Source organism: Malaclemys terrapin, chromosome 9 (assembly GCF_027887155.1).
Source record: "Malaclemys terrapin pileata isolate rMalTer1 chromosome 9, rMalTer1.hap1, whole genome shotgun sequence".
Classification (NCBI taxonomy): Eukaryota; Metazoa; Chordata; order Testudines; family Emydidae; genus Malaclemys; species Malaclemys terrapin.
In genome coordinates, this window is record NC_071513.1 from 98,872,523 (window position 1) to 98,891,431 (window position 18,909).

Sequence of the window (18,909 nt, forward strand, 5' to 3'; positions counted from 1 at the left end):
TTCTATAGGCAGCAGCCCTGCTCCCAGGGTGACGGATGACTGCCAGCAAGGGGGGGGGGGGGGGGAGGGGGGGAGACTTACCATTGCAATAAAAGCTCTCGGAACTTGGGGAGTGAGTAGTGCCTGCCTCCTGCTAGGGAGCAGAGACCAAGCAATGAGACTCCTTGCAGATGGTAACTTTTTCTAAAGTTCTTCCTGCCTAGTTCAGCTGGCCACACGCAAGCTTCAGCATCACCCCACCACCCATTCCTATGCCTGTTTGTAACACCTCACCCTTCTAAGAGTAGTAGCCAAAGAATTCTTTGCTCATGATATGCTCCTGGTACTAGGTGCTTTGCTCAGAAGAGGGACAGCTGGATCTTTTCCCTCCCCCTCATTCAGTCCTTGAGCAAGAACTGAATAATCAAACTCCCCTTTCATAGCACGGTTCCTAACTGGAGGCAGAGATTGTGCAGGAAATGTAACCAGCCCCTCTTGCCCCAATTCACTAGCAGTAGAAAGGACAGTAAAGAAACACACTGGAAACCAGCACATGGAATCCACTAGGGAAATAAGAGTTCCAAGGCCATCAAGTTCTGGTTTTATTTACACTGCAACCACTGGGCTGAGGAACAGGGAGTTTCACTCCGTGCTCAATAACTTACCTTGCAATGTACAGTATTTGATCATTTAAAAAGAAATGAAACATAGGGTGGCAGCTGGGATGGACCTAGCCTAGTCCTGCATGGAGAGGCCTTTAGCTGGGAGAAGGGTGCAGGGGTTTGTGCAGTAGTTAAGTTTGGCAGAAGCTTGTGTGCAGGCAAGATCTTGTCCCTGTCTGAATCACAGTGGCCCACTACTTTGCCAAACAACACAAGCCCTTGGCTCTTACTGACTGCAGCTTAGGGAAAACAGCAAACCCTGTCAAGGATTTCCAAAGGACCTTAGCAAGAAGCAGGGCCCTTTCAGCAGCAGCATAAGCTCCCCCACTCCTTAGCAGGACGGGGACAGGAGCATAGGGTCAGACCAGGAAGAAAGAAGTGTGTTCCTAAGGGGGTTTGACTAGTGTTTGGCAGGTAAAAAGGACTGAAAAGCCAGGAGGCGGCAGCTTCTCTCCACAGAGAAGTTGAGAGGCCTTTCCCAGCATCTCACATGGTTTAAGTTAAAATGGGGGGGGGAGGGGGAGGGAAAGACTCCATCCCTCTTCTCAGCAGAGCAGCTCAAGGTGCAACAGGTAGCAGCACTCAAGCCCAGCGCTCCCTGCGCACTCAGAGCACCAATCCTCCACTAACCGCAGAGACTGGCTGAGCTAGGCAGCACTGGGCAGGTGGCAGAGGAGAAGACGTGCTCAGAGCAGAGAATACCCACTCTGCACCCCTCCCCCCGCAGCTTTAGACTCCCCCTCCCCCCCTCACTTTGCTGTCCATTCACCCCTGCCCAGCAGAGGCCTGGTGCAGCTCTAGAGGCAGGAGAGAGGGCCCATTCCACACCCCACAAACACCTTTGCAGTTCTGGGGGGAGGGTAAGAGACGGCAGAGCAGATGGCACAGCTGACAGTCCATGGGGTGCAAGTGGTGTCCCCGCTGCTCCGCTGGGCACCTCTCAGATGGATACTGCGGCCGCTGCACTTCCCCACTCCAGCCAGCTCACACACTGTTTAGGTGCCTCCTTTATAGAAAGCCCTCCTTCCGGAACTGCTCCTGCAGGATGTCCCTGTACTCATCGAAGCCGCCCTCAATGCGCGTCACGGTAGCGTTCTCACACACCCACAGCTCCTTGCACAGCAGGCGAATGAAGCACTCGTCGTGGGACACCAGGATCACACCGCCCTGAGATTGAGGTGCAAAGAGAAAGTGCTTTACACCAGAGGGGCAGGAAACAGCCCAGCTCTAAATAGCTACTTGATTACTATGGGGAAGGGCAATGTGTCTTCTTAAGTCTGCTGACCCCATGGCTTAGAGGCCAAGAGATTCAAAGGGCTGCTGATACCACAGGGGTGACCTGAGTAGCTCTTGGAGATGCAGACCACAGGTCCGGGCACGGAAAACAGCATCATAAAAATGTAAGGCCAGAAGGGACCTCAAGTACGGCCCTGCACTGAAGCAGGACCAAGTAAACCGAGGTCACTCCTGACAGGTGTTTTCCAACCTGCCCAAAAAACCTCCACAATCTCCTTGGGAAGCCAATTCCAGAGCTTAACTACCCTTAAAGTTAGAAAGTATTTTTTACTATCTAACCTAAATCTCCCTTGCTGCAGATTAAGCCCACTGCTTCTTGTCCAGCTTCCAGTTGACATGGAGAACAACTGATCACCAACCTCTTTATAGCAGCCCTGAACCTATTTAAAGACTGGCAGGTCCCCCCATAGCCTTCTTTTCTCTAGACTAAACAGGCCAAGTTTTTTAAACCTTTCCTCATAGGGTCAGATTTTCTAAACCCTTTATGGACTCTCTCCAATTTATCCATTTCTCTCCTAAAGCGGTGCCCAGAGCTAGACACTACTTCAGCTGAGGCCTCACCAACACTGAGCGGAACAGTTACCTCCTGTGTCTTACATATGCCATTCCTGCTAATACAGCCCAGAATGCGATTAGCATTTTCATAACTGCATCACATTGTTGATTTCCAATTTGTGACCGACTATAACCCCCTGATTCTTGTCAGCAGTACGACAACCACTTAGCCAGTTATACCCCATTTTGTAGTTGTGAATTTCATTTTTCTTTCCAAACAAGTGAAGTATTTTGCATTTATCTTTACTTTGAATTTCACCTTGTTGATTTCAGACCAATTCTCCAGTTTGTCAAGGTCATTTTGAATTCTAATCCTGTCCTCTAGAGTGCTCACAACCCCTCCCAGCTTGGTGTCATCTGCAAATGTTAGAAGCATGTCCTCCATTGACAGTTTCCAGACCCAAGAGTGACCTCTGTGGGCCCCACTGGATACATCCTCCCACTTTATATCAATCCAATAGCTAGGCTGCACTGCATACTGGAAACTCTGGTCTCCGTCTATTGCAGAATGGGCCCTCTGAGAACTCCCACTTTACATGGTACAAGTAGGCAGGAGAGCTGGGGGGGGGGGGGGGGAAAAAGGAAGAGGAGGGAGAACTAAAGCTACTTCCAGCCTGGCTCGGGACCCTCACCTTTCCTCCTGGGAGATCTGGGGCCAAGGCTGACAGGGAAAATGCACAGTCTGGGGCGGGGTTGTGTGTGTAGTGAGAAGGGGCTTGACTCTGGCTTTTCACTTCACTCCTTAGCCTACAGCTAGAGTTTGCCACTGGCCACCCAGACTCACGGCGAGACTCAGCCACTGTCCTCAGCTTTGCCTGACCAAGCTGTGGCTTCTCTTTGGAAGTAGGAGGATTTTGAGTTAACCTGTCAAGTTATTGCTGTAAACAAGAGATTGTGACGGGCCCATCTCATGCTGACAAACAGGAGTTCATCCCCATGAAGACACCACAAAATATGGCACAAGCGGCATCTTTGCCTAGTACTGGAACAGTACAATGTGCTGAAGGCCAGGCTGAAGTGAAGTGTGCTGGTAGAGCAGGGGGCTACCCTGACCTAGAAGAGGGGGTGCTGCAGGTCCAGATATCTCTCAGAGTTGGGGGAAGGGCCGCTCTCTGGCTGGCTCTTACTGGTCAGCCACTTTCCTGGGCACTAAAAGAACCACCATATTTTTCAAGGGAAGTCTGAAACAAGCCAAGTGACAGGAAGCACAGAGTCATGGTGGAAATGCACCATGTTCTCCACTGGCCAGGATAACTGGGGCCACTTTAACTACTCTTAGTGGCTGCCACTGGGCTGGGATGCTGCAGCACCACAAGACAAGAGGCTGCAGGGAGCGTCAGACCCAGGAGAGCCTTACCCGGAATTTATTCAATGCTTTCGCCAGGGCCTCAATGGTCTCCATGTCCAGGTGGTTTGTCGGCTCATCCAGGATATAGAAGTTGGGACTGGAAGGAGAGGAAAGAATCAGCAACTCAGCATTCCACTGGAAGAGACCCGTGCAGAGCCCGCAGTGCAGTCACCTTCTGGCATTACCGTCAAGAACAACGGGCCCCCTGTTAGCGGGGCTTGAGCAAGGTCTCAGGCTGGACGGGGGAGCCCAGCGTATTGGTCATGCCGCTCAGAACGTGATAGACGGGCTCTACGTGGCAGTGTCTTCTGTCAAGGCTCAGGTCCCCAAGTATCTGCTCTGCCCAGTGTGGGCTATAGGGACCCCTACGTCCCAAGAACGGGACTGTGGACTGAGCCCAAAAGGGTAATGACAAGAGCAAGCTGCATGCCTGTCTGCATGCATAGCTCCCTCAGGGTGACCATGCTTCCCCAGAAAGCCCCAGGGCAGTGGGTCTCCTACTCAGCCAGAGCCAGTAAAAGACTCTCAGCATCTCGGCTTCCTCCCTAAAACCAACAGGACCTAGAGACAGAGCCGTGTCACTAACAGCAGCAGGAGCAACGTATGGGAGAGGATTACCAGGGCATGGTCATCTGGGCAAATGCCACTCGGCTCTTCTGACCTCCCGATAGGCTGGCGACAGGGCGGACGGCCAGCTCCCCGGAGACTCCGTAGCTTCCCAGCTGGTGACGATACTCCTCCTCTGTCTTCCCTGAAACAGAACACAGGGAGAATGTCACAACCCAGCCCTGGCCTGCGGGCATTAGCTCCCAAGATACAAACTCAGAGCTTCCAGTCAGCCAGGCAAGCCGGACCTAGGTTCTGCACCAAGCCCCCCGGAATCTGCAGTGCTCAAGTGCAGGAAGAGGGAAATGCAGCAGCAGAATGGAGGAAATTCACAGAGGTTTCAATATGAACCTGAGTGACACAATCAGGACAGGGGCTCCAGGGTACTGGCTGAGATGAAATTCAAGTGACAATGTCCCTAAATTCAGTGCTGCACATTTGTATATAAGGTAAAGCTACATCAGAGAGGAGAAAGCTGAAGGTTTTGGCAGCTGGGAGAGGAGCAATTGGGGCTTTTGCGGCTAAAATGATCAGCAGCTAAACAATCTGCAATGCTGATGCACAACTCTGAAACCTAACGACAACAATCACTTCCCATGGCCCATTTCAGGCTGTCTGCAGCGTCAGACATCCCTGCAGCACTCGCACTGTGACACTACCCGAACTTTTCAAGCCAGGTATCAGAGAGCCTGCAGCTCCCGTGAGGTGGGGAAATATTAGACGAGGAAAGAGGATGACCCCAGAGCACTGCGAGAGGTGGTTGGTTCTCTAGGCAGGAGCTCCTATCTGCATCCAGGGGAGGCCTCCCCAGTGCATCAATGCTGCTCCTTGCTTGGCAGAAGACGCCAGGTGCCAGCTCTACTTGGCCCAGGAGGCAAGACATCAAATGTAGGTCTCACCTGGCACCACCAAGCGCTCAGAATGGCCCAGGGTCAATGTCCATGGAAGTCTGATGCTCACCTGGGAACCTCTTGGCCAATAACTCTACAGCACTGATGTTTAAATCCAGCTGGTCCACATGGTGCTGACTGAAGTAGCCAATTTTCAGGTTCCTGCCAAGCCAGAGAAGAGAAGCCATTATAGGCAGCGCTACCCAGAGCTCCTCAGGCCCCACCCACTTGCTGCCAAGAGCAAGACAGAGGTGTCAGGAAGGGAAGGTGTGTGCAAGTATGGTGTGTGTGGCGGGGGGCAGGGAGGAGGGGGGCACGGGGAGGGATCTGGCTGCTCCATGACAGCTTAGAGCTCTTGGCCATTAAGTCTTGGCCATTGGTAACTGGGGAAACATGTTAATGCAGGTTGCCCCAAGCCACCGGAGATGTCGGGAGGTGGCCCCAGGGCAGAAGGAGCAGCCTTTCCGGGGACCCACCCATAGTGCTTTTGGGGAAGTGGCCGATAATCCATGCTCCCTCCAGCACTCTGCAAACGGGGGGCAATTTCCCACAATCCCCTCTGCCTTTGCAAATCCAGAGACCTCTTGGCCCTTACTCCACGATCCCCCCCAACCTCTCCCCATGTGCTAAAGCCAGGCAATAGCAACGCAAGCTGTACCTGTGTGCGTGTCTAATCCCTCGAACAGGTGCCAGGTCTCCCATCAGGATCTTTAACATGGTTGACTTGCCAGCTCCATTCTCCCCGACCTGGGCAAAGAAGCAATTGATGAGAGACTAGGTCCCACAGGGACCGCATTGGGGCCCCAAGACTGGACTGGATTTTGGGGGTGGAAGGTATAATTGACCATCCCCCATTACCACTGTTCAGGGCCCTCCTCCACACCAAGGGTGGCTAGCCACAAGACAGCAGATACTGCAGCAATGCAAAGAGCCCCACAGCCCCAGCTGGCCACAAAAGGATTACTTGCCACACTCCAGCTGTGATCCCCTTGTAAGACATCTGCCTCAACTGCCCAAATCCTATTTCTAGGGCCTGCCAGGTCTCTCCTGAAGCATCCCCTTGAGGCCCCATCCCAGCTAGAAGACCAGGTCCCCAGTACGTACCACACAGATCCGGGACTCCAGGTCAGCTGAGACAGAGAGGCCACGGAAGATGCAGTGACTTGGGTTGTAGCTGAAATCCACTTCATCCAGCTGCAGGATTGGGGGAGAGAATTTCTCAAAGCCATCGGGGAACCTGTAAGGGGGTGGGAGTGGGGGGGGGGGGAGAGAGGAAAGCCCAGGGAGGTGAATACAACAGGCAAGGGGAGAGGCAGCCGGGGGAAGCACAACACCTGAAGTGGAGAAATACCCTGCCTCGAATGGTGTGTGGGTGAGGGCAGGCAAGGACACTGCTTCGCTTACTCCACACTTGCCAACCTCCACCTTCTGGGATAGGGAAGGCGTTCAACACAGAACCCCACCTGCCTGCCGTGTGCCCCCATCACGGCTGTATCTGGCCCACCCAACCCATCTTCCCTGGACCTGGATCCGTGCCCCCACCATGAGAATGTTGCAAACAAACCAAGAAAACAGTAGGATGTATGTGCATGCCTGGGCCTGATACGAGGGAAGGCAGAGAGGAGGGCAACCTGGGGAGATGGCACCAGCTTCTGCAGCCTTGATAAGGCCATGTTTTACAGAGCACACTCCCGGTAACAGGACCTGGGAGGCAGGAAGCTGTGGGTCTGAGGCTGCTAGTCACCAGTACAGGGAACCGAGCTACCAGTTCCTCACGATGGGCTCTGTGGTCACTTACTTCATCATCACTTCAGACTCTTTGTCCACAGGTTTCAGCTCCGGCCTAGGAGAAGGAGAAACTTGTCACTCTGAGCGGAGATATTGCTGTACCAGGACAGTGCCTCCTCCCCACACGCCATGCAATTCCCTGGGCTGGGGTGGAGTGGGGGGACTTCTGCCCCAGAGCAGGGGGCCGGGAGTATGTCAGTGACACCCCCAGCCACATACTGTACAACCATCCAGCCCCACAGTCTCACCCCAGGTGGCCTCAGAGACAGGATGGGAAGCAAAGAGGAGATGAACCCTTGGGGAACGGACCATGTAGGTCAGGTGACCCCCTCCAAAAGAGCAGGCCCTATGTCTGGTCAGCCAGAGATCGGCCATTTCTGGGTCCAGAGCCATTCCCAGCCCCCAGAGCCAGCCCTGTAAGCCTAGAGAAACTCCACTGTGTTTCAGGCCCATGTGGAACCATCAACACCTTCTACTTACTCAAATAGGATTAGGTGCTTTACCACCTAAAGCCTGCATAGAGCTGTCCCCTACCACCTGGCCAAGTGGCATAGTTTAACTGCATGTCACGGTATACCCCCCACTGTGCCAGTGGTGCAGTCCAAACACATGCCACTGCTTCCCCTCCTCCCAGGCCCAAACACTCACAGCTTCTCCAGCAGCTTGAGTTTGCTCTGCACTTGGGACGCCCGGTTTGCATTATAGCGAAATCGATCAATGAAGACCTAGGAGAGAACAGATCATCAGAGTCCCCTGGCCCCAGGTGGTACCAGCCACTAACCTCTGCCCGCTGCTAAGGCCCCACCTCAGAGCTTGTCCTCCTACAGTGGGAGCTGAGCTGTGGGCCAGATCCCCCTCTAAAGCCAGAGCAACATGGAGGACAGCCCAAGAACAGTCTATGTCAGTATGAAGGAGGACTACAGATGCTCCCCCTAGGAGCCCCTCCATTGCCCCCCACTGGCAACCGCCAGAGCCATGCTGCACACGAATGAGTTCTGTAAACTGGCTCCTCTGTTGGAGGAAGTCCCAGAATGGTACAATGATGCTCTTCTCACAGGATGTGATCACATCCACGCCACGCCACCACCTCTGTACCTGGATATGTTCCCGGTACTGCTGCTGGGCCTCATACTCGCGCTGCTGGTTCTTCAGCCTCTCCTCCTTGATCTTCATGAAGTTCTCAAAGTTGCCCCGGTAGGTCTCGAGACGCTGCGAGTGCAGGTGGATGATGTCAGTGGCCACCGCATTCAGGAAGTTCCGGTCGTGGGACACCACTAGGATGGTTGACTGCCAGGTCTAGAGGAGACAGTAGCAGGGAGGCCTGAGCCAAGGCATTAATTGACCCCAGGGGAGCTTCACCCAGCCAACGGGGAACTCCAGCCTGTGCCACAGGGGCCCATATCCCACGGCTACTGCCTATCAAACCATTAGGGAGTAATCTCCACTCCAATGGTGCATCACCAAAGAACCCGTGATCTTAGACAGCAGCCTGCCACAGGTCACATGACCCTTTTGCCATCCTCACCTACCTGCAGATAGTTCTCCAGCCACAGAATGGCCCTCACATCCAACATGTTAGTAGGCTCTGAAAGGGAACAGAAAAGGGACAGGGGGATTCAGCCCTCACAAAGGATGGCAAACAGCAAGCTGATAAGAACATGCAAAGCTACCACTTGCTCCAGAACTAGGACCATTGGAAAGGGGACTGGTACAGCAGTGCCCAGAGAATCATGGCAACAATGTACTGGGCACTGCATACACCCACAGGGTGAGAGTTGGACAAGATGCAACAAACAGGGAAAATCTGGTGGCTCCCAACTTGCACGGTTGGCAGGTTTCAAGTCATCTTTGGTAATAAACACAAATATTAACACCTTCAGAGCCCCTGAACAAGCCAACATCTGCCCCAGAGTGGAGGGGCTTTCCCCTGTGACTCAGGCTGGAACCAGGAGACAGACGAGAAGGACTCCTATGTGCACAGAGTGCTATAGGAGCAGTGCCCACGGTGAGCACAGTACGGGGCTAGGGGGTGCGGTGCTGCAGGGTGTGATGTAGAGTGGGCACTCTCCCCTCTAAGCCATTGCTGACCCCCCACGCCCTGGCACACTGCAAGGGGCCACAGTGCCAGCATATACATGAAGTGTGTAACTGAGGCCCAGAACGTGTCCTGGCCAAACCAACTTGGGGAGCTCCATTCTGCCTCATTTCTCCTGGGGAAGGGATCCAACTGTTCCACCCTGATGGCTTTGCTAATTGCTGGGAACCTGGTTCCACTCCTGAGACTGGGGAAGGGATCATTCCAGGGAGAATGCTGCAGCCAAGTCTAGGTACTAAGTGACCCATTTGTGTTAAGTGATCTGCCTTCAGGGCACCATCATCCGGCCAGAGCTCTGGCCATCTCCCACACAGAGATCACCAGGCCAGCCAAGATCAATGGCCAGGGAGGAAGAGGGGACAGGATAAGCTATTTGACTTCCTTAGATGTCTGGACTCCTCTGGTGAGCCAGTACACAGGGGTCTCACTGCGCCACATGCAGCAAGGCATCTCCACGGCCCAGGCAGCACCCGGTGAACAGCTGCACATTCACTCGGGATAGGAGGCCAAAAAGCCATACCAGGTCTCCCATTCTCAGCAACCCACACGGCCACAGCTCAGAGATGAGAAGGGATTCATGGCATTCACTTACCATCAAGCAGAAGAAGATCTGGTCTGAGAGAGAGTGGGAGGAAGGAGGAGGAGGGAGAGAACAGTTAATACCAGGTTTAAATATGAGTAGATCTACTGTAAGATGGTTTTAATTCAATTATTTGTTACGCTGCCAGGAGAGGCTGGGACCAGAGTAGTTGGGGGCTCCCCCCACAGCCAGTACTGCCCTGTTCCCTTGCTGGCAGAGTGAGTGTGAGCTAACCCCAAGGTAGCTCCTGGGCTCTGCCATCACAGAGTCGAGCCTACTTTAACAGAGATGAACTGAGTGTAATAAGATCAAATATGGACCATGCTGAGACCTACCTGGCAAAAAGGGCCCTGGCTAAGGCCAACCTCATTCTCCAGCCCCCGGAGAACTCTCTGAGTAGAGAAAAAGCCACATAGAGGAGGCATCAGCACTCAATACAGAACCACTCTGACTTAGCTCACCCACAAGTCACCCTGTTCTCTCACCCCATGACCCCACCACAGCAGAGATGCCAGGGCTCACCACCACCTGGGGAAGGAGGTGCCCTTTAAACTCTGCTGTCATCCCAGAGAGAGCTTGTCACGGCAGCAGGGGTGAGATGCAGCTGGCCCTGGCTCAGAAGTTACAAGGGGCAGCAAAACCTCCCCGTGATGTGCCAGCTGCTGAACTTGAGAGCAGCATCACATGATGCTGGGTTGCTCTGTGCCCTGCCACATTTGCAGCAGCCTGATTCAGGAGGGAAACAGCCACGTCCTCCCAAAGAGCACACCAGCTGCTGTTACAGCCGCTCCAGGCCACCCCCACAGCAACAGCAAAGGGGACGCCAGTGACCCACAGAGCACCCGGCAGTGCCCAATGTTCAGTCTGATGTCTCTTGCCTGGCAAGAGAGAAGCAGTGGGTCGGGCAGCCCAGGCCCCTTCATGCCTAGGGCAGGGAGGAATCTACCCAAGCACTGACACCTTGATGCACGGACCAGGGGAGACTTACTTGGTTGTCTGTTGCTGCATCTTTGCACTGAAGCCCAGCCCAGCAAGAATGACAGACGCCCTGTGGGGAAGAGGAGAGACAGGCCCCTGAAATGCACTCGACAGCTACGTGTAACTGCCCGAGCACAGGGCTCAGAATCCAGGACAAGTGCTGCAATGGAGACTGCTGCGGTATCGAAAGGATGCTGCAAGATTTGGGGCCCAGCAGAAACCCATCTCCTGCCCCACAGCAGCAGGCACGCTGGGAATCCCAGCTTCCCAGCAGGGCACAGGATGGTTTTGAGATGACGTTCTGGGGTTTGAAATCAGACACTGACTCCAGGGCACTGGCCCAGAGCCAAAGAAGTCCAGCCCTGCCTCTCAGGCCAGCATAACATTCAGTTTCTATTACTTACAACAGACATGGAAACATCTCCCAGCCGGTCACCTTCTGGGAAGTCCCAGAGGCCCAGTGGAGCACCATTCATCTAGTCACTAGAGGGTAAGAAAGCCTGACTTTCCCAAAAATCTCTGGGGAGCTCCCAGCTCCTCCAGCCACAACCTCTCCCAGCTGTAGAGAATGAGGTAGGAGCAGGGCTACAAGAACCTCTAGCCCATTTGTTAGATTCCATGGCCAGGTAAGGACATCCCACTGATAGGAGTCCATGCCCACCAGTCTAAATACCCATCAGCCAACACCCCAGGCTGGCTGCAGATAGCTAAGGGCAGACCCCATGCCGGCTCAGAAAGGGGGCTCATCTTACCTGGCTGGCGCCTTGTCTGCCTCGATCTCTTCCAGCTTGGCGTAGATTTCCGACAGTCTGTCACCTTCTGTACCTTGTCCCCTGGAAGGAGACACAAGGGCAGCATAGGGAATTCTTTTATGGTCAGGGTTTAAAAATCGGCTCTCTCGGGTTGTGTGCCCCTAGGCTGGGGGAAAAGGCAAGCAGGGAGGCTCATCTAAGCAGAACTCAAGCTCCTGGGGCATGCACTCCATTCCTACTGGAGCTTTAATCTGAACAAGACCAGCCCCAGGGAGGAGAAATGAAAGCCACTAGCCGCCCCTAGGGCTCAATTTCAGTGCTAGCACGTGGCAGGAGAAAGCACAGGTCTCTCAGGGACACTAGGCTCAGGCACGAGGAACAGGACCGGAACCCTAGGCTCAGGCATGGTCTACACGTCAGAGTCTCACTTGCCAGCGTTGATCCTGGCTGTCAGCTCCCTCTCCTCCTGCAGCAGGCTCTCGCGGGTGGTATCGCACTCCAACACGCTCTGCAGAGCCGGCGTCTCATCCCCTGCCACCTCCTGCTCCACATGGAGGATGCTGATGTGCGAGGGGATGCGCAGACTGCGGCTGGCCATCATCTTCAGCAGAGTGGTCTTGCCCAGCCCATTCCTGCCCACCAAGCCATAGCGCCGGCCAAATGCCAGGTTCAGGTCTGCACCCGTTAGCAGGACACTACGGCAAGAGAACAGACCGATATCTAGTCAGCCTGACAGTTCACCTGCAAGGACACAGCAGCACCCAGCGCAGCACTTTCACTGGATGGTAGGTTCTGCTGGGAACTTCATGAAAACTGCGGCCCAAAGCCAGAGGGAGGACAAGCCTTCACACAGTGGCACTCAATCCTGACCTGTTGCATCTTCCCCACCTCCCGTTATTCCAGCCCACGCTGCCCCGCAATCCTATCCCACCACCTCCCCTATTCTAGGGTTCCCCCACACACACTGTATGTCAATCTTCCCCCTCCTCTCCCAGCCTCCCCCGGGTCCTTCCCACCCCACAGGGACTCACCGCTCACCGAAGGACACGTCGAAGTTCTCAATGCGCACATCGTATGACTTGTTCTTGCCCGATGACTCCATGCGAGTCTCCTTCTTGCTGGATGCCTGGCTGGCAGATGCCTCCTCCAGGACCCTGCAACCAGACATGAAAGAAAGCAGCGCTTCAGTGTGGGGAAGCCCCGGAGCGTATCAGGCTCCCCAGAGAGCCACACTCATCAGTGCGATCAGAGCCTGCCCTCCAGCCGCATGCACACTCACAGTAGGCCAGCGGGGTTCAGAGAATCCCGCTCTGTCCTCTTGGTCTGCTTGGCCTTCAGTTTGGCTTCTGCCTTCTCCAGCTTCTTGGCATTCACCATCTGGGACACAAGGAAGGGCATTCAGAAAAGAGCAAGAATGACCATCAGGGGCCTGGAACAATTGACTACAGTAAGGGGGAAGAGCCTAGTTCGGAGGGAAAAATCCCTGATGGGTGGAAATTTCGAGGCGGAAGGGTCAATTATTTAGGTGGGACACGAGGATGTGACTAAGAGGGTGCGGATGGCACTAACAGGCCTTTCAGGGTCACAGCTCCAGCTGGGAGCTGTTTGGACAAATCCGTGGAGAATCAATTACCTGGGGGGAATAATCTTGCCCTGGAGTGGTGGACAAACTTGATGGGATCTAACCATTTGCTCTTCCCCCAGGTCTCATTTGTTATGATTCTAGGAACCTGAGAGCCTCCCAGTTTCTTCTGCCAATTCACTATCTCTAACACTCCCCCCCACCCCAAGACAGCCCACCCTCCCCACCACTCACTCTGCCCCACTAACCATTCCACTTAGCCAGTAAGATGGGCCTTTGGCAGATAGATACTAACTCCAGCTACATGGTTAGTAAGTCTGGCTGGGGTTCCAATATTTAATAAATTCATAGATTTTAAGATCAGAATGGACCACTGTGATCATCCAGTCTGACCTCCTGTATATCACAGGTCAGGGGACCTCCCTTAATTTATTTCCTCCTTCCAGTCAAACAGCTGTGGTTGTACTAGTACATATTTTCTAGAAAAGTTATTTCTAATCTGAAGATGTCTAGTTACAACTTCCAGATCTTGTTATATCTATGTCTGCTAAATTTAAGAGCTTTTTCTCATCCAATTTCTGTTCCCCATATATGTACTTCTAAGCTGTGATCAAGTCACCGCCTCTTTGTTAAGCTAAATAGATTGAGCTCCTTGAGTCTAAGGCAGGTTTCCCAATCCTTTAATCATTCTCATGGCTCTTCTCTGAGCCTTCTCCAATTTATCAACATCCTTCTTGAATTAATTGACATCAGAAATGGACAGCATTCCAGTACTGGTTGCACCAGTGCCAAATAAAGAGGTAATATCACCTTCCTGCTTGAGGGTCTTCTTTATACAGCCAAGGATCACATTAGGCCTTTTGCCCATAGCATCACACTGGGAGTTCACCATGACCTCCAAGTCCCCCACCCTCCCGAGTCACTTCTTCTCAAGACAGAGTCTTGTATCCTGTAAGTATGACCTATACTCTTTGTTCCTATATGTATAACTTTACATTTGGCTGTACGGAAACACAAGTGCACCCAGCACACTGAGTGATCCTCTTCCTTATTTACTATGCCCCGCTCCCAAGCTTTGTCTCATCTACAGATTTTTATCATTAATGATTTTATTTTTTCTTCCAGGTCATTGACAAAAATATTAAATAGCTTAGAACTGATCCCTGTGGGACCTCACTAGAAACACACACGCCCAATGATGATTCCCCATTTACAATTACATTTGGAGACCTATCAGTTAGCCAGTTTTTAAATCCATGCACTGTTATTTTTAAACTGTTCTAGTTTTTTAAATCAAAATATGCGGTACCAAGTCATACCCCTTGGAGAAGTCCAAGTATATTACATCAACACTGATATTACCTTTATCAACCAAACTTGTTATCTAATCAAAAAGTGATATCAAGTTAGTTTGACAGGATCTGTTTTCCATAAAGCCATGTTGATTGGTATTATTACCCTCTTCTAATTCTTTATTGACTCCTCTCTCAGCTGTTCCACTAATCTATCCAGGATCAATGTCAGGCTCCCAGGCCTACAATTACCTAGGTAATTCTGTTTACCAAATCAAGACCAAGCAGCCCCACACATAAAAGTGAAGGTGTGAACAGAGAGAAAGCAATGTCAACATCTAGAGAGAAAGCCTCACTCCCCAGCCTATTGTGTGGATATATGTGTAAGAAAGCAAAGCCCTCTCAGCATCTTGAGCAATGCAGCGGGCAGGCTGGTAACAGCACGAGCAGGACGTATCCCTTTCTTACTTACTGAGTTCTGGTCTCTCTTTAGCAACAGCGTCGGCAACAGGTCGACGCCAGGATCTGCAATCAACAAGAAAGGCACAGTAACACTCAGCCCTTCTCTCTCTCCAGCACCTTCTGCCGAGGCAAGCTCAGTGCTTAATACAAATCTACCCATCTCCCTGGCAGGAAAATTAATAACTTATTTTACAGATGGAGAGAGGCGAAATGACCTGCCCAAAATCACACGGCTAGTGAGTAGCAGCGCTCAGACTAGAATTCAAGGCTTTATTCCTAGTTCTGTTCTTGCCATTAGAGCTCTCGGTCTCAAAGACCACCACTCTGCAGGATGAGCTCCTCAACATCCCAAGGAGGGAGTCTCATTCCAATCCATAAACTCCAGAGTTTATAAACTTCCCACCACAACAATGCTTCTGTTGGAAGGAGCAGGTCAGCTGGAGACTGTCCAGTCAGATGAGCCACTCAGGCACTTACGGTCAATTCCCTGGGAGCAAGGGCTGCTCAGCGTTCGTTACTTACCATAGTTGTCTGTGATCTTGGAGAGCTGAATAGGTGCATCCAGCAGCACCTGGCTGCATCCCCGTGAGTTTTCCTCACCTCTGTAACACAGAGGAGAGTTAGGGAGTAAAGGTGCCGAGATACCATCCTCCCCTGCACCACTCCCACCGCCACACACCTCCCCACGCGTCTCAGAGGCTGCCCAAAGGTATTCTGTGTCACTCCGTTTGACATCCTCATTCCAGACCTTCCAGATGCTGACACTTGTCAACACAGCTCCAACACGTCCCAAGACCCAGAGCCCACCGGATCTCTCACCGCCTTGGCCCCAGGCCTGTTTCCAGACCCTTGCACTGAGGCCCAAGAGCCTCCCACCACGTCACTTGACAGAGACTACTTACAGGTGGAGGGTGTTGTACATCCTCTGGCAGATACCCCGGATGTCCTCATCGTCTTTGGAGTCTCTGGACACTTCCTGCAAGAGCTCTCCCACCGCTTCAAACAGATCATCCACAGACTCAAAATCTGCACTGCCACTATGCAGGATCCCTGCAAGAGGAAAGAGACCAGCCACTGAGCAACAAGCCCCAAATAATCCCAACCCAAACAACAGCCTGCGTCACGGGCTCAGCACTTCATCATCCTAACAACTCCACTGAGCAACAAGGATCATTCTGGGCTTAAGGTAGTGGGCTGGGACTCTAGCGCCAATCGAAGAAACCAAATAAGAGAGCTATGGGTTCAATTCCAGGCTCTGCCACAGATGTCCCGTGTGACCATGCACAAGACACTTTGGCCCAGATCCTCAAAGGGATTTAGGCTCCTCACTGACATCAAAGCCAACAGGAATGAGGTGCCTTAGTGTCTCTGTGCCTCAGATCCCCATCATGGGATCAGACTCCCTCTCTCACAGGAATTGAGAACAATTTCATTAATATTTGAAAGGCTCTGACTAGGCTGCTGGGGGCTGTAGAAGCACCTAGATAATCAGACCCCCCCTCCCACCTCAGACACCAGGGTTTGAAGCCTCTCCCACAAGCAGCAAGCCTTCTGATGGGGGGGAGGGATATGCTCAGTGGTTTGAGCATTGGCCTGCTAAACCCACGGTTGTGGGTTCACTCCTTGAGGGGGCCATTTAGGGATTTGGGGCAAAAATCTGTCTGGGGATTGATCCTGTTTTGAGCAAGGGGTTGGACTAGATGACCTCTTGAGGTCCCTTCCAACCCTGATATTCTATGATTTCATTAATGATCTGGAGGATGAGGTGGACTGCACTCTCAGCAAGTTTGCAGATGACACTAAACTGGGAGGAGTGGTAGATACACTGGAGGGTAGGGATAGGATACAGAGGGACCTAGACAAATTAGAGGATTGGGCCAAAAGAAACCTGATGAGGTTCAACAAGGACAAGTGCAGAGTCCTGCACTTTGGACAGAAGAATCCCATGCACTGCTACAGACTAGGGACCGAATGGCTAGGCAGCAGATCTGCAGAAAAGGACCAAGGGTACAGTGGACGAGAAGCTGGATATGAGTCAACAGTGTGCCTTTGTTGCCAAGAAGGCTAACGGCATTTTGGGCTGTATAAGTAGGGGCATTGCCAGCAAATCGAGGGACATGATCATTCCCCTCTATTCGACATTGGTGAGGCTTCATCTGGAGTACTGTGTCCAGTTTTGGGCCCCACGCTACAAGAAGGATATGGAAAAATTGGAAAGAGTCCAGCTGAGGGCAACAAAAATGATTAGGGGTCTGGAGCACATGACTTATGAGGAGAGGCTGAGGGAACTGGGATTGCTTAGTCTGCAGAAGAGAAGAGTGAGGGGGGATTTGATAGCAGCCTTCAACTACCTGAAGGGGGGTTCCAAAGAGGATGGAGCTCGGCTGTTCTCAGTGGTGGCAGATGACAGAACAAGGAGTCATGGTCTCAAGTTGCAGTGGGGGAGGTTTAGGTTGGATATTAGGAAACACTATTTCACTAGGAGGGTGGTGAAGCACTGGAATGGGTTACCTAGGGAGGTGGTGGGATCTCCTTCCTTGGAGGTTTTTAAGGCCCGGCTTGACGAAGCCCTGGCTGGGATGAGTTAGTTGGGGTTGGTCCTGCTCTGAGCAGGGGGTTGGACTAGATGACTCCTGAGGTCCCTCCCAGCCCTGATCTTCTAGGGTTCTATGAGCCGGGCCAGCCTGTGACCGAATCTCCGCGCGTGGGCAGCTGGCCCAAGGCGTCTCGCCGAGCGGGGCCGCCCCAGAGGCTCGGTTTCCGGGGCAGACACCCAGCGTCTCCCGGGGTCTCCGACCGGCCCTGGCAGGGCAGGCGGCGGAGCGGACCCGCCCGGCTCCCCCGCGCCAGGCAGGGCAGGAGCCTGCGGGCCCCGCTCGGGGGCTGGGGACGCTCGAGCTCACGGGGAGGGCAGCGGCGCCCGCCTCACCTCAGAGCCGCGGGGGGCGGCCGGGCGCCCCGGGAAGAAGCGGGAACCCCGCCGAGACACCGGGCAGGGCATCCCCGAGCCCCGCCGGGCCCCACCCCCCGGGGCCTCCCGCCGCCCCTCACCGGTCACGTAGGCGAACACCTCCCCGTCGAGCTCGGGGAACTCGCTGCGCAAGATCTCGGCGCAGGAGGCCATCGCCGCGCAGCCCGGCCCAGGACCAGCCCACACCGGGCCACGCAGACCTGGAAAAGGGGGAAGCGCGGGGCACGCCGGGAAAAAGGTCCGCCGCGCGCGCGGGCTGCCGGGAAATCGAGTCCGGGACCAGCCACAGCGCGAGGGACGGCGGGATAGGGAGTCCTACGCATGCGCCTCTACCTGGGGCGCGCAGTCCTCGAAGTTCCCGCCAGGACAGGGGAGGCGCATGCGCAGTGTGTGAAACGGGGTTGAGGGCGGGGCTCTAGAGCAGGGCATAGAGGTCAAGGGGCGGGGCAACGACGTGGTTGCCCCAGTGATCAGAGGTTGGGCTCCGCCCCCCTGCTGATGGGGTGAGGGCTGCTGGGAACTGAGGGGTTCAGCCCACCCCCAGTAGCCTGGGGGAACCAGCCGGCGGGGATCCCGACCCCCAGGGGTGCTGGGGACTTCCGGCCTCTCACTGTCCCCCATGACTCTGCCCAGCTGGGGGGCCCCAGCACAGGGGTTCCCACATTTCTTTTTGCTGGGACCCCCCCCCTTTGGGAATATTTCAGGCTGTGGTGACCCCCCCCGCCAGCCGCCACTGCTCTCTGGCCACCCAGCTCTGCAGGGCGCAGAGAAGCCAGGGTGGCAATTCCACAACCCTCCTACAATCGGCCTGGGACCCCTTCTCGGGTCAGGAAGCCCAATTTGAGAAACGGTGCTCTAGGGGCTGCCGTCGTCCCTCCATGCCCCTGCCCTGCCCCGCGCTGGGTCTCTGGCAGACATGCTGCCGGCCAGCAGTGATCTGCTGTGGGGCAGGTGAAGGAGGGGGGTCTGTGAGGAGCATCCCAGCCTCTGTTACCATACATCAGGCCCAGACACATGCTGTGGCCCCCACAACTCAAGGGCCTGAGTTTAGTCCACCCAGAGGAGAATTACAC

At 53.9% G+C, this 18,909-nt stretch overlaps 1 protein-coding gene across 1 annotated transcript; it reads right to left on the bottom strand.

Annotated features, from left to right (window-relative positions):
- Positions 1-568: 568 nt before the first annotated feature.
- Positions 569-18,047, bottom strand: ABCF3 (ATP binding cassette subfamily F member 3). Its single transcript, XM_054039464.1, has 21 exons — positions 17,917-18,047; positions 15,768-15,915; positions 15,388-15,467; positions 14,876-14,928; positions 12,809-12,906; positions 12,561-12,683; positions 11,958-12,224; positions 11,530-11,610; positions 10,788-10,847; positions 10,135-10,191; positions 9,812-9,834; positions 8,654-8,709; positions 8,220-8,420; positions 7,773-7,849; positions 7,135-7,179; positions 6,441-6,573; positions 5,995-6,083; positions 5,407-5,498; positions 4,459-4,591; positions 3,850-3,937; positions 569-1,808 (listed from the first exon to the last, which is right to left on the bottom strand). Exons 1-21 carry the CDS (start codon positions 17,987-17,989, stop codon positions 1,650-1,652), a joined length of 2,136 nt encoding a protein of 711 aa, XP_053895439.1. The 5' UTR covers positions 17,990-18,047; the 3' UTR covers positions 569-1,649.
- Positions 18,048-18,909: the final 862 nt, after the last annotated feature.